Here is a 15,416-nt window from a genome sequence, read left to right as displayed (position 1 = left end):
TAGCGTAACTTTATTTATTTTCTTAATCCATCCTCTACTACAGGACTTTCTAGGTAACACCGATGAATTTTATACCAAGTTCCTCCTTGCCGATAGAAACCCCTCAGTTACCTATAAGGTTGCTAAATTCTGCCACTTGGCTATGAGGACACGTCATAACCTATTAACCTCAGAGGACTGTTAAATCTCTGGGAGATGGGAACTAAGGATCTGTACTACTTTGTACGGTTGTTGTTGCTGAATTAATGTTGTGCTGGTCTTGGACCGTAATAAAGTGATTGACTGCATTGCGCCAACTAACATTAGCGTTACACTGGAGGTACTAGCGTAACTTTATTTATTTTCTTATGGGATACTGCCTAACGAATATAAGTACAATTGTTTTTTTCTATTTGATTAGATACAAAGAAGACATATTATGCCTTCATGTTTGCTAGCTGGGAAAGGGGAAGGTAGTGTTTCAAAAATAGTTCCAATGCATATTTGGAATCTGTTAAGAAAAAAAAACTTTACATGTTTGTTTCTATTGGCATCGGAATGCATTTGCACTAATACGATTAAAAGAACTAAAGGGCAGAATACTTGGCAGATTTTTGCAGTTGGGGTAATTAGGTGCAGGAAGGAACATGCATATTTTTTCCATCAAGCTCTATAAAATCCTGGTGTGAAGATTGTTCTGTGTGTTTTTTTAAAGAGGGGAAAAAAGCTTACTGATGTTAAAAGTGGATTATGGTGGTTAGCAATAATCATTATAGTGTGATGTTTCTGAACACAAACAAAGAGCAAGCTACTTTTATGTATTTCCTTGTTCTGTCTGTAAGGAGCTTTTGATCTAAAAAGGGTGGATCAGGAATTCATATTCCCCCTTTGTGAATTGTCCTGCATTGCTTTGAGAAGGTCAGTGTGTTGTTTACTGGAGAGAACATTGGACTTTGACCTGAATTCAGATCCTGCCTTCCTAGAGGGCCAGTTTAAAACAATCATTTTCCTAAGGCTGAATCTGTGATAAAATCAATATGAGTTGACTTGGCTGTGGTTGTCTATACATTCTGATTGCCAGAGACAACCCATGATGAGGAAAAACCGGCTTTTGAAATATTCCTCATGGACTATCTGGACCAAAGTTGCTCAAGGAACTTTGGTTCCTGAGATAGAAAATCCAAATGGCACTCATTTGAATGGTCACACTTCAGCTTTTCTTCATTTCAATGGGGTTTGTGCTCCATGGGTCAGATCTATCTGCTTCCCATTTTGCTGTCCTTCATGTACCCAAGATCTGTTACCTGATGCAGTGGCTTCAACTCAACTTGCCTCACTAGAAGGTTGTTTCTGATCTGGACACATAGGGAATGACTATGCGAATAGTGGTGTTTAAAGATAAATGAAGCTGATTTCATACCAAACTCCATCATCATCCCAAATTCCATTGACTAGGACTTACCAAAACCACTGGGTGCACACACAATTGGCTGCTTTTAGATTAGATTGCTTTTTTCCTTGTGTTACAAGGGCTGAATGAGGGTGGACCCAGCTTGGGAATCGTTGCACTGCTGCAACCCGTCCAAAGTGGGTTGTATGATGGTATGACCACCGTTGCCGTGCCCTTTGATGGATGACCCAATAGTATTCCAGTTTTCATTAAAAAAGAAAGAAAGAAAAGAAACGTCTAGACCCCCATACAGTGTTCATTGGCTGAAACTGGTGGCAGCAGTATGAACCAATTCTAATCTTGAGTATAGTTGAGGCAGTGTCAACCCCAGAATTTTGAGACTTGAGAGAAAACTCAAATATTCATGGCATCCTTCTCCCTCTTGCTGTCTGGTCAGAAATTGCTACTGAAGTGGGGAGCTGGAGGGGTAGCTAATAGTATCTCCTTATGATTGCACCTCCAGGGAAGGTATAATCTTCTATTGCATGCAGATGATGTGGCTGAAGCTGACATCTTACTGGGCTTCCCTTCAGCAAGATCTTAACACAGTAATTCCTAGCCACACACCTTAACAAGGAAGTGATTATCATATTTAAATTTTAGCTTATACCAGCAGCAAGTTATCTTGACAGGGTGAAACAATAATATATAAGTACAGTTAGGATTCTGTTGAAAGATATCCCTCTTCTTTGTATTTTTTTGGGGGGGTGGGAGGGAAATAGGTCTTTGATTTATTTTCTCACATAGGCGTGGTTGAAAGAAAATCTTTCTTCCTAGAACCTTTTGTTTGCCTTTGCTTAAATAAATGGTAAGGTTTACTCCGTCTTTGTCTCTCTTTAGATTGATCTGTTGAACCTTTTGGGAATAAAGGAAGGTGGAAAATACCTGACAAAGCATTTATTGGTCATACATTGTCTAGCTAGGTTTGGCAGTCAGGGTTTTTGTTTGTTTCTTTGTTTCTGTAGCTAGGAGTTATGTTAGAAGAGGAAGAAGATAATAATGATAATGATAATGAATACAACAACAACAACAATGTTAGAAAATCAGTCTTGCAACCAGCGCCTTGCTTTTAATTTTAGTGATTGGGTTGCTTTAAAATGTCATCAGATTGGCACAAAATAGTGTGCAGCAGCTTCATGTAGTCACTTTATCATGTGCTTTACTGGAAAAAAGTGGTTTGTAACAAAGGTTTATATGATACGTTTATATATACCTTGACAAAACAAAAAACACCTGACCACATCCTGGCTCATAAGGAAAATGCGGTCTCCTAATCCAGACTGAAGATAGCGATACCTGTGTGAAGATAGAGTGCAGCACTCTGCAGTAGATATACATGACACCAGGCCTGCAATCTGCACCTTTAGAAGCCCAACACTGATAGGAGGAACCACAGCTGCCTTATACTGAGTCTATCCCTTGATCCATTTAACTCAAATTTTTGGCAGGCAGTAGCTACCCATGGTTTGTAGGGGACTTCTTTCCTAGCCCTGCTACCTGATGTAATTTAATTTCAACTAGAGTTGCGACAGCTTGTATCTAGGACCTTGTACATGCAAAGTAAGTGCTCTTCGAATGAGCTATGACCACTATGGGTTTGGCTGTGGGGTACTCAGGTTCAAGCCCCTGCTCAGCTGTGAAGCACAAGGGGTGTCTTGGACAAGTCACTGTCTTTCTCTCATACAACCTAATTTAACTCATAGGCTTTTTGTGAATCTACAAATTCTAATTTGAATTTTTTGGACAAAGGGTAGAATAAAAATATACACCAGCTCCTTTTTATGAGAATTGAGGCAATGAAATTTGACTGAAAGGACTGTCTTGAGATATGAGTTCTTGGGAAATCTTGTGAGGTAAGAGAAGGTACTGTGGCAAAGGTATGTGTGCGAAGAATGGATTAAATTGTGGTCACCAAATTCCGCTCCCGCAGAACAAATTAATCTTTTCTATATCTGCGTTTCAGGCGCTCTTTGCCAAAGTGTGACCTGTACTTGCAGAACAAGGAATTGTTTTGGTTTCTACAGCTTACTCTGTGGGAAGATAAAAGGCAACAGTATTTAGAAAAGTGATTCCTTCCAGGAGAACAGGTCTAAAATTGTCATTTTTGCTAGCTACAACATGGCACATAATATTGCTTTCTGTGTGTGACTCTTTTAGGATGCAGCTTAAGAGCTTGGACCGACATACAGAATATGTTCCTCTATGTAAAATCACACAGTTGAATAGATCAAAGCTTGTAGTCCCAGTTCTGCTATAGGGGTTGAGAACACATGAGCCATGCGACTGCATAGCCCCCCAAGGCGTTTTTGAGTGGTGTTCAGAAAGGGGTCTTGTTAGATGTCTGAGATGATGATGATGATGATGATGATGATAATAATAATTTATTTCCACTTGGATCGAGGCAGGGAACAACAGTGAATTTAAAAACTGATTAAAAACATAGCATACATGATTAAAACATCCTTAAAACATCCTTAAAACATTCTATCCAGCTTCTATTTTTTAAAAAATTGCTAATGTTTCTATAGCTCTGGAGTCTATGGTTTGAAAGTCTGAAAACATAATGGCAAAAAACGTTAAAGAATAAGAAGGGAGGTGCTGAGTTCTTTAAAGCCCAAATCCACTGTTTCATCCAAACCGTATGATTTCTGGCCGTACGGTTGTGAATATATCTTCAGGTCTGATAAGAGATTACTCATATTTGAGAGTTAACAATTTTCATATAGGAATTTTGTAGAAGTAGAAAATGGGCCTACCTCTTGCAACTTGGCATTGGTCTGATACTATAATAATGCATAGCAAGGTCATAGTGAAACTTTGTAACAAACTGAATACATATAAATATGGAAGAATCATATTGTTATGGAACTGGGCGTTGTGTCATGTGTGGCTTAGTTCTCACTGAGATGGTAAGCCAGCTGTGTCTGAGCTGAACCACTTACATTTATATGGGCTCCCTCGTAGGCACCCCCACCCACCCAACACACATACACAGAAGAAAAAAAACAGGTTTCTGGCCTAGTTTTCTGTCTGCTAAGTTTATGGTGTGCAGAGATTTTTTCCTTCTTGCGGAAGCACTCAATCTTGCAAACCTCACCCTGCACTCTGAAGTAGTTCAGGCCAAACGTAGGTTTGCTGTCTCCGTGAAAACAAGGCTTATCTCTCTAGGCTTTTGTAGATACTTGTCTAATAGGCATTTTTTTGTCCATGTTGACGGTCCCAGAGCCAGGAGTTTAAACCACAACTATCTGCGTGGTGGATGCTGAAAACTATGTGTGTAAGGCAGGTGGAAAATAATAGGCTTTATAATATAGCCAATGGAAAAGATACATGTCTTAAGTTTTACAGCAGGTTGACAAGCAGTGATCTTTGAGTGAGCTTGGTGGATATGCTGTTGATCTGATGCTGCTTTGAAGATTAGCCCAATCAGTCTGAGAGCTTGCCCTCCCCCACAACTCAACATGTATATATTTAAATAAATATTGGAACAAACGCCATAAGTCTTCCTTTTACAAGGAAGCAGACTACAGTATGGAGCTGTTCTTGGAGGTGGCAGGCAGTGCAAAACAATATTGAACAGATGAATTGACTATCCCCCAATGACTGAGCTCACCATGTTAGAAAAAGGATGAGGCCCTCTCAGCAGACTACAATGTGCCAGGTACACAAGGTCATTGTTGACCTTCATGAATAAGCTATGCATAGGTAGAAGGCAGCAGTTACCGTTTTTAAGGAATGAAGTGGAAAGAAACTGAAATGCAGGTGAGTGTTGGCCTGCTCCATTGTAAAAGGTCAGACCAATATCTTAGGCTGGTTCATATGATCCATCTGTTGCCACTGCCATTCATTAATGGCTGATAAAGCAATGCTGTGATATTTCAGAGTGCTCCATTTCAGTTATTGTATTTCTTGGATCAGCAAATTTAGCTTTTCTTTTTTTTTAATCTTCCCCTCTGTTAATTCCCTTGACAATGTGTGGTGCCGAATATTTATTTTACTGAGAACTGGGCTGCTGTCTTATTTAATCTTTGCCCATTATCTTATCAACAGCAGTGTGCTGGTTGGATGGTTTTGAAAAGAGGTCAGTAAAATCCAGAAGTGGATCATTAAATGGCAGCAAACTTAAAGCTGTAAAGATGAGAAAAGCTGCAGTTTGGTATTAAATGGCTATTGTATTCAAACAGTCATTAACACAATCAATTAAGTAACAACAGATACCCCCCCCCCCAAAAAAACCTGTAAAAACAGTTTAAATGGGCTAAAGGGCATATTTTGTCATCACCATCATAATTAATAAGTAATCTTAAAAAGGGAGGGTGGTGTACTGCACTATTCTAAATAATAATTCCAAATTAGACGATTGGAATACTTTCCAAAAACCACTATATGTAGCTTATATATATTCAATGTCCTGGTTTGCATGATCAAAACAGCCCACTGTGGCTTATTTATTTAAGACACTGTAGGCTGAGGCTTGTGTCAAGCAGAATTTGCATATTCAATGGATATTCCATACCGTGCTGTGTTGTGGGAACCCAGGCAGTAGGGCTTATGTAAGGATTAAACCACCCTAGCATAACCCATAGTCTGCTGTTGGGTTATGCAAAGCTTGTTTAATCCTTGCACAACTCCCATCACCTGAGTTCACACAATATGACAAGTTGTGGCCCGGCACTGAATATTCAAAATGGCTGCCTGCACACAGCACAGCACACTATGGCTTAAATAAATAAGCCATGGTGGGCTGTTTGATCATGTGAAGACTGTATGCTTCTCATTTTTAATCTATATGAGCAGACCTGGTAACCATACTAGTGAAGATGTCCTAATCCCTGGCTACTGGTATGCCCATCCTAATCTTCTCTGGTGTCTGAAATTTTGGCAAAAGCATTTCAGATTTTTGTTTTAATCCACTGTCACAGACTAGGAATGTGTTTGCTTTTTAAAACAAACAATTACGTTTATTTTTATTTTGTGCAATACATTGGATTTTGCACTAGAGGCCACAATATTCCTGCACTGCCTTATAATACTTTGGACATCCCAAAACCTGGCTGCACTAATTCTGATGGGATAACTTGTGATGTGAGAAACTCTGTTAAGATTATTTGTATTAATAATTAACACCCTGATTCTCAAAACAAAAACAAAAAACTCCCTGCATTAGAGCATACATGTGTCTTGCATACATGCCTCCACTTGCAGCGGTAGAGTCCCTCGCTATTATGCTTAGTCTGTGCAGGTGTTGTGCAGTATTTGTACAGATTTAAGCTTTACAGCAATACAAATATTTTTTAGATTATTGCAGAAGGGGGAGGAATACAGTACAGGCAGCAGAGAAAAGGAATTGAATATGAAGAGGTAGCATTGCATAACATTCTCCATCTCTTTGTTTTTTCTTCTCCCTTGCTTCCCCACCAGAAAACAGTATAAAGTGTTTGGGTTGAGAATCTGGCATAATTTCCAAATACCTGGTTAATGTATAAGATGACATGACAGCTGGGGCAATAAATAAAGGTGATTTCATTGCTTCTCTTGCAGGTGAAGATGATGAAGATTCAAATGTACTGATCCTCAGCTATCCACAATACTGTCGCTATCGTTCCATGCTGAAACGCATTCAGGGCAAACCGTCCTCTGTACAAGCAGACCAGTTTGTATTAGCCCTTGGGGGCATTGCTGTTATCAGCAAAAACCCACAAATCCTTTACTGTCGAGATACGTTTGATCACCCTACTCTTATTGAAAATGAGAGCATTTGTGATGAGTTTGGTAAGTCACTTTTCTTCTCTTACTTGTTGCAAGTTAAAAAACATTTTGTTGTTAAAATTGCTTCCATTTTTGCAAGTGGAAGGTAGTAATAATGGATGAACCTTTCAAAAATAGCAAAGATATGTATATTTCAATTGCTGGATGCCAGAAGTATTCCATCTTCACTTAGAGACCAAGGATGCATCCATAACTATTAGCAATCTTCATTTTTTAAAAACAGCTATTTATCACAAGCAAAGCACATCTTAGCTTTGCTCAATTATCTAGTGTAAATCGAAGATTTGTTTAGATGCATAATGAGTTACCTTGAAAGTTAATCCATTCCATTTGTTCTTAAACATGTATGTGTTGAGGACCATTGTTTTAGGTTGCTTGTTCTTTGTGGCCCACCACATTTTCTTATTTTGTATCCCCCATATAGAAGGATGCTCAAAAGTATTGCAGACTGCAACTCAATTGCTGCATTTGCCCACTGTGGCTACAATCCAATGTAGCTCTACGCATGCAACTTTGCATGTGGCTGAAGGCTGCCTCTAAATTTCCAGTGCAATGGCTTGTGCTGCAGAAGTGGCAAGCCTTTCAAATTTGAAACTGTAGACTGACCTCTTCAGCATTTTGTGGAAACTTTAAAGACACCTCTGGGCTCTTTAGCAATTTTACCTGTTATTTTTATTGTGTGTGCTTGTTTGTTTGTTTGTTTTAAATTGGGACCTACCAGAATGTGTATCAGGGACCGGTATGTAAAAATCATAGTACTTTACTTTCAGCTAAAGAAAGTAATTCTGCTTTTGTATTGCTCACGCAAGTAGACCGCTCATGTGAGCACTATCAGCTCAAATTGGATCTGACACATCATCAAAATTGACTCCGAAAAGCTTATTCTCAACAGGGCACAGTAGTGGTTAGAAAATGTGCTATTATGATTACAGTCTTTAAACTGCTTACTCCAAAGGAGTCCCATTTGCTTCTGTGGCAGTATTCAGACTTGTGTGTGAGGACTTCAGCTTGTTATCTTGATATCTTGTTATCTTGATAGAGTTTTTAGAGCTGGTTGGATTGCAGAGGCTATGGAACTCAGTTCTGGCAAAGACCTGTGAGGTGCTCTTTTAAAATGGGGACATTTCACCAATTGCCTTAGCAAATAGACTGTATATGTGGCTGTAGGATGTAGAATGAAGGGCAGGAAGCAAGGAAGCCTTCAGGTCCACAGAAGTATATTTACTGAGCCCAACGTATTCTCAATATAGATACTTTTTCTGGGGCATGGTATAATATATAAATATACTATAAACCATTTATATGAAATATAATGAAAATAAAATTCAAGAATATCACTTTCATAACAGGCAAGTTAAAAAAACTATAGAAAGTGACAACTAAATTTTATGTAGCATTTTAATATTTAAAATAATAATTACAAAGCATTATGATACATAAGTGAAAAACTCAAAAAACCCTACATAACTGATATGTATGGAATTAATGTAACAACTAATTGAATGTTATTATGTGACGGGGCCGGAGTGAGCCATCATTCACCACACAAAATCTGGGCCCTTCACATGTAAATGGCTACACGAATACCATATTTCTTCAATTCTAAGGCGCACTTCCCCCCCCCCATATAAACATCTCTAAAAATGGGGTGTGTCTTAGAATTGCGGTGTGTCTTAGGTTTTTTTTTTTTTCTGTTGGTGGTACTGAAATTAGTGTGCGTCTTACAATCGATGGCATCTTACAATCAAAGAAATACGGTAGGTTCTTCTCACATGATTTGTCCACCCTTTTCCATCCTAGTGGAAAATGGATCATGGGACAGGGTCTATTCTATAACTGGATATGAGTTAGGGCCTTTGTGAGTAGGTTCTGGTTCATATTTACTTAAAGAATAATGGAGTCGAAGGGGGCTTTGGAGGCCATCTAGTCCAGCCCCCTGCTCAATACAGGAAATGAGAGCCAGAACATTCCCAGCAGATAACTCTTCTCAGTTTCAGTGAGGTACAGCCCACCATTGTTGAACTCCTCTTTACTGTTAAGAAGTTCCTCCAAATATTCAAGCAAAATATACTGTCCTGTAACTTAGAAGAGCAGAGGCAGGATCTAGAGGCCACAGCCAAAGTAGTGGCCTTTTCAGACCTTCATTAAATGTAATCGCCCACCATGGTTGCATCATGCCTTAGCGATTAAGGCATCTGGCATGGAAAATAAAATCTGATTGCTGCTTGTTTATAATTATAAGTCCCATTGATTTCGGTGGAATTTACATCTAAGTAAGCTTGCTTAGGACTGGGCGAGTAAATAACCATATTTTTGCCTGTCTTTAACGTACAAGATATTTATATGTCTGAATGCTACAGATACACAGTTATTACTCTTGTAGTATATGGCAGATAGCCAATGATGTTCAGGTAAAAACAAATGGTAAGTGGACACCACCATGTACACAACCAGTGGGGATTAATTATCATACTGCCATACCGTCCGCTATTTTAAAAGGATCACTGTCTCAGCTTCTATGGAAATCACCATTAATTATGGGACTATGAAGCATTGCTATATTAACTAGGTAGTGATTATCGTCAGCTATTACAATATTAACTGCTTTGCATCAGATGGTGTTGTAGCACCCTTGATTTGCTTTCTGATGGTTTATACACCAGCAGTGAACGAAAGTAATATCACCACTGCTATTCCTTTGTCATCAGAGATAGAGTGTGTGTCTGTGTGTGTTTTCAGCTTGGCTTCCGCAAGCACCGATGCACGTTCCTGGATGCTGTAGAAATTGTTTTGGCATGTTCTGTCCAGGAGTATTGGCCTCGTTTATGAGATAAACCTCTGAGTAAATTATGATGAGCTTTCAGCTGGCTAGCTAATATGAATATAACTTGGTTTTGCCATAGTTGAGGAGGTAACATAATTATTATCAGGTAAACTATTATAGGTTAGCTATTGTGAAAATATCATAACCGTTGCAAGGGGTATACTTCATGATCTGGTCTGCACTTGCAGCGGCTCCCTCAGGACCACAAAGCCACTGCTGCTGTGGGTCCGTGAACTGGCAGAGCCCATGTTGACGTGCTACTGGTATCCGTCAGAACCTCCAGGGTAGCAGTGGCGGGCAGTCTATGTGATCATTGTGATACGCATGATTGTAGAAGCCCTTTTTGGGGCTCCATGTGAGTCTGATGTGCTTGTGGCCTGCCACGCTTCCAGGGTGCTTGCATGGGGAGTGTCATTAAGTGTAAATTAGCTGTCATGTCTCTCATTTGAGAGAGAGATGTACCAATGTCCTGTCTTCAGATTTATCCACTGTTGAATACCATTTTTAAGACAGTAGGTCACAACCCCAATAGATTTGCATTCGGAGGAGTCCTGTTCACACAAGTGATTTCTTTCTATATTGTGGCCAGAGCTCAGTCTTCTTTGTTAGGTTTTCATTTGTAAGAAAACTATTAAATTTCAAAATAAAAATAATAGACATCCCTGACCCAAGATTTAGTCAGAGAGCTTCGGCTATGGGGAGGTATATAAATGTAATAAATAAAACAAATAAATAAATAAATAAAATAAAATCTGGTTTTATTTCACATCCATCTTTAAATGTTCGTTAACAAACAATATGGACCACTGTCTTATATAGGCCTAATGGAGATTAATGAAGGATGTTGGGTGGATTGCTCTCATGATGTACTAAGGATTGCAAGGTCTGCTGAGTAAGTTAGTACTAAACAGTAAATCTAGTACCTTCAGTATAATTCTGGCTCTGCATTACCAAATGCAGTGTCAGTTTTAATACATTGACGGCATGCAGCTGATAAAGTACAATTTTATCCTTTCTCCCCATTGACAGGACAATAGAATGTACTACACTGGGTTACGCAAACAGTTTATACTGATACCATGTAGATTGATGTCACATGTATAAAGTGTTGACAGCTAAATCTAAACACAGGCATGGTGGTACAGTAGATAAATGGATTACTTTAAGGTACGGTGGTTTATCAATCAGATCTGAGACGTGGTCTAGATTTCAGGAATGCGAGTCTAATTCTTCCAACATGTAAAAATAGGCCAGATGCCTTGAATTTCAATCTTAAATGTTCTTTTTTTAGTCTAGCAAAGGTGTTTAAGGAAAAGATGCCCACAAAGATTAGGTCACTGTACAGATCTTCCATAAAAGAGGAGGCTACACCTCAGGAAGCAGAGGAAGAAAGTGAGACTGTTAAGAATAATCAACACTAGTAAAACATATATTGTATACAGAGATCACGTATTAAGCAACATAGAAGTCTGTAATGTGAAACAATCTGGAAATAAAATTATTGTAGTCCAAGGACTCAGGTTGGAACTATGCATTATTGGAAAATGTTTTTATTTATTTACAATATTTACAGTGTACAATGTACACTTACCCTGGGAACTCCAGCACCTGAGTGACAGATACAGTTTGTTGCAAAGAAACAGTTCTTCACATCATATGACCTGCTATGCTTTCTAGAAAGCTTCAAGAGAAAGAAATGTTTTACAATGAAGCTTCTTCTCAGATAATAATAATAATAATAATAATAATAATAATAATATATTTATTTATTTATTTCCCGCCTCTCCCTCTGGATCGAGATAGGGTACAATACAAATAAAAACACCATAAAATACATATAACTAATTAAAACATTAAATTGGTTGTTGTTGTTTTTAAATGAATTTTAAACAGGAACATTTTGTTCTTCTATTAGTCTTCTCCTGATTTATTCTGAACTAGGACTAATAGAGTAGGAATTTAAGAAAAGAAAAAAGGAAAGAGAATTGTGTCTTTTTCCCTAAAGAAGTAAAGCTAGGAGTTGCCCTGAAAATGATGAGAGCAGACAAATTAGGTTTGTCAATTCCCAGTAACACAGTTATCAGGCAATTATCTAACCTGGCCATTTTGTTAATTTTTTTAACTACAGTGAATGCAGGAACAACTTCTTCTTGTTATTATTATGTTATCTTCAACATCACTTGTAAAGCACCTAATTTTTTCTAAATGCAAATTTATAAATGAATTATTTGTGTCCATACTGTATATATCTTTAGAAGAAGTCAATTTGGTGCAGCAGGCTTCGTCTGCTGCTTCACGCAAATACACCTGCTTGTGGTTGCCAGGAAAAGCCCCTTGCTTGCCTTGACAGTCCTTGCCCAGGGAGTATCATTTGAACTCCTCTACCTCATGTGCCAGTCTAATTGCATGCAGTGTTACAATACCAACGCCACATCATTACCCAGTGTGAACTGTGAGTGAACCCTTGAACACACCCAATAGTGTCCTGGTAGATATAGTTTTCTCACTGAGGAACGTCTGCTAAGTTTCTAAGGATTCCCAGGTTCCCCAAGATGTCACGCTGAATTCTCAATTAATTGTTTTCAAATGTGTGCACATAAGGGTGCCACTCCAAACCCAGGTGGTCAGAATTGCATGATGTGCAAATTATAACTGTTTAGAACATAAAACTATTAGTTTTCTTTGTACGCTGTACTTTAGGGTTGGGGGTTAGGAGCAGGATGGCGGGGGGGGGCGGGGGGCAGAATGAGATCTGGAATTAGGAGGGAGGGGGAAAGAGTGGGGCTCAGGATTATCATAGGGGTGGAGACAATGGGATATAGGACTGGGAGAGGAAGTTGGAAAGTGTGGCCTTGGCAACCAGAGGCTAAACACAGGCAACTGAGAGTGGACTAATTTGGAAATTCACATGAGGGGGTGTCTGCCTCCACAGAGAGCATGCAGCATGGGCTCCAGAACGGAAGACTAATTTCTTCAAAGTCCAGCTGAAAACCCAGTCTAAAAGACCTTTCCTGCCCAACTGACACAGTTGCATGATATGCTTTAGGGTATTGGGCAGGAGTGAAACAAGCACTCTGTACTTTTGGTCCAAGGGAGGGCAGGAAGGCACGCTGTGGTCTGTGTGAAACAAATACTAGATGCAGACTTCAAAGCCCTTTAGGTTAAAGGGAAATTGCATTTACTTACCGTTGCTCTGCTTCCTGCTTCTCTTCTGCATTTGAAACAAGCTGAATTACACGGGAACAGAGCAGCAACCATGTGGCCTGTAATTTCAAACCTCCTATCTCATATAGTTCAGTGGGACAGCACCCTGTAGTGGGTGCATTGTAATGCAACTTTGACTGCACATGGCAGAAAATCCCGAGATATTTCAGAAGAATCGGGTTTTCCAGGGTTTATTTTTAAGTGGAATAACCAAGAGAAGGAGTGGGAGATGTGCTGGAGGCTCAGGATGTTGTAAAAATGACCCACTAACTTCCATGAATGGCCAAGTCCAAGATCACTTGTTTAAAAAAGCCCTTTCAGATAACATGCAGTTTCTTCTACAATCTAGCCTGTTGCATCACTAGCTCTCTGTGACAGAAATAAAGCTGACTGTCACCATAGAGATAGGAAAATTAGGAGTGACACACTGCTTCAAAGGTTGACTTGGTAATATCATGTGATGCTTTGCTGGAGCAAATATCCAATGTGTATGTGGCTACATACAGGTCAGTGGAGCATGAGGCTTCTGCATACAGCTTATCATTGAATTTGGGCTGTAAGAGAATCTGAGAGAGGGCTGTTTGTTGCTTTGACTTGAGCAGTATCGTGGTGGTGGGGATAGTGGTTGGGGAGATGATTTTTTTGCTGGAAGAACAAATAAGCCATTGGTAGAAAGGAACCAGATGGGATGGAGGAGTGAGAGCAGTAACTTCTACCGCGGCAATCCTGAGGCTCAAATTACATCTGGGGGGCTGGCTGCCTATACAATGGCAGGTTGCCGCCACAATAAGCAAAACCTCGCGCTAATCCTGACGCTGCAGCAAAAGGTCAGAGTTTCTGGCGGTCAGGCCATCCTCTGCCCAAGTGGACAGCAACCAACCGGGGCGCCATCCACCCAGCCAACTATGCCTCTGCTGTGACTCCAGAGCAAGGATAGAGGGTGGATGCATTGTCCTCGCCTCACTTCAGAGAAAAAGTCTGGTTAAGTCCCCAATGATTTTTCTTCCCAGGTTCGCGAGAAAGCCCCAGGATGGCTGTGTGGTGGCTGCTGCATTGTATAATCAATGCAGCACCACTGCACACCCACCCCAGGGCTTTCCTTGCGTATAGACAGCCCCCAGGTTGTTTCAAGGCTATTGATGTTTTTTTAAAGGATAATGCAAGTTGAGGGTGGTGGTGGGAGTTCTGCAAAGTGGGAAGTGTGATGAACTCTTTCCCTTCAGGCTGTTTTTACAGTCAAAAACCCACCTGTAAAAGCGCCCCTCCTTTTTTGCTGATGAGTAGGAAAGCAAATAATCATCTCTTTCCTACCTGGCTGCATACTCTCCCCCAAAAACAACCCCCCCCCCACACACATATACTTACCAGGAAACACTGAATTACACTGCAGGGTTATCATACTCCGCCTAGGAATATGGGTAATATGTACAAATGCAGGAGATAGCATGGCCTGAGTTAGAAAGAGCATGAATTCCTATCTTTGTGGTTACCTTTTGCTTGGGCTGGAGATGTTACTGCCCAATCACAGCTACACTAAAGTTCTGGATTTATCAATTGTTTTCTACAGGCAGAATGTAGGCCTATTAGAATGTAAGCCTATGCGGCAGGGTCTTGCTTTTTATTGTTTTACTCTGTACAGCACCATGTACATTGATGGTGCTATATAAATTAATAATAATAATAATAATAATAATAATAATAATAATAATGGCAGCAAAACAGGGAAGTCCAAAAGAATGGATTCAAAATGAACCAGGAAGTCTCTCTCTCTCTCTCTCTCTCTCTCTCTCTCTCTCTCTCTCTTTAAAAGAAAGCTGGGAATCTTGGCCAGCTAATAGTAAAAATGGGCACTGAGAAGCATGGCTAGAATCCAGATAAAACTTTGCCAACCAGGCAATATGGCAACCCTAGTATACACCCATAGGAGCCATCTCCAGGAATTGCTAACATGGATGCTAAATGTTAAGAACGTCAACTGTTTTCCTCTCCCAAGGGTCTACAAGAACCTTGCTATTTCACAATAAAAAGTAATTAAATAAGAGATAAGACTTTTCTGCACTAAAATGCTGTGTAAAATGGTAGGTCTACAAGTGTTCCAAAATGCTTAATAAGAACCAGCTTTTCCCCAGTCAACCAGAAGGCAGGGCTGCATTAGTAGCAACTTTACCCTTTGCATAAAAGGCCACAAAC

General features: G+C 39.7%; 1 protein-coding gene across 1 annotated transcript in view; it reads left to right on the top strand.

Annotated features, from left to right (window-relative positions):
• The window catches only part of ARID5B (AT-rich interaction domain 5B), a 217,739-nt gene that overhangs the window by 96,726 nt on the left and 105,597 nt on the right, over positions 1–15,416 (top strand). Inside the window, exon 4 of the mRNA XM_063133076.1 lies at positions 6,971–7,201. Within this exon, the coding sequence (XP_062989146.1) occupies positions 6,971–7,201 (231 nt within the window). The remainder of the gene's footprint in view (positions 1–6,970; positions 7,202–15,416) is intronic.

The sequence above is a fragment of the Elgaria multicarinata genome, chromosome 8 (assembly GCF_023053635.1).
Source record: "Elgaria multicarinata webbii isolate HBS135686 ecotype San Diego chromosome 8, rElgMul1.1.pri, whole genome shotgun sequence".
NCBI lineage: Eukaryota > Metazoa > Chordata > Lepidosauria > Squamata > Anguidae > Elgaria > Elgaria multicarinata.
The sequence above is the reverse complement of the archived record's forward strand: the minus strand, read 5'-3'. Positions and strand labels throughout refer to the sequence as shown.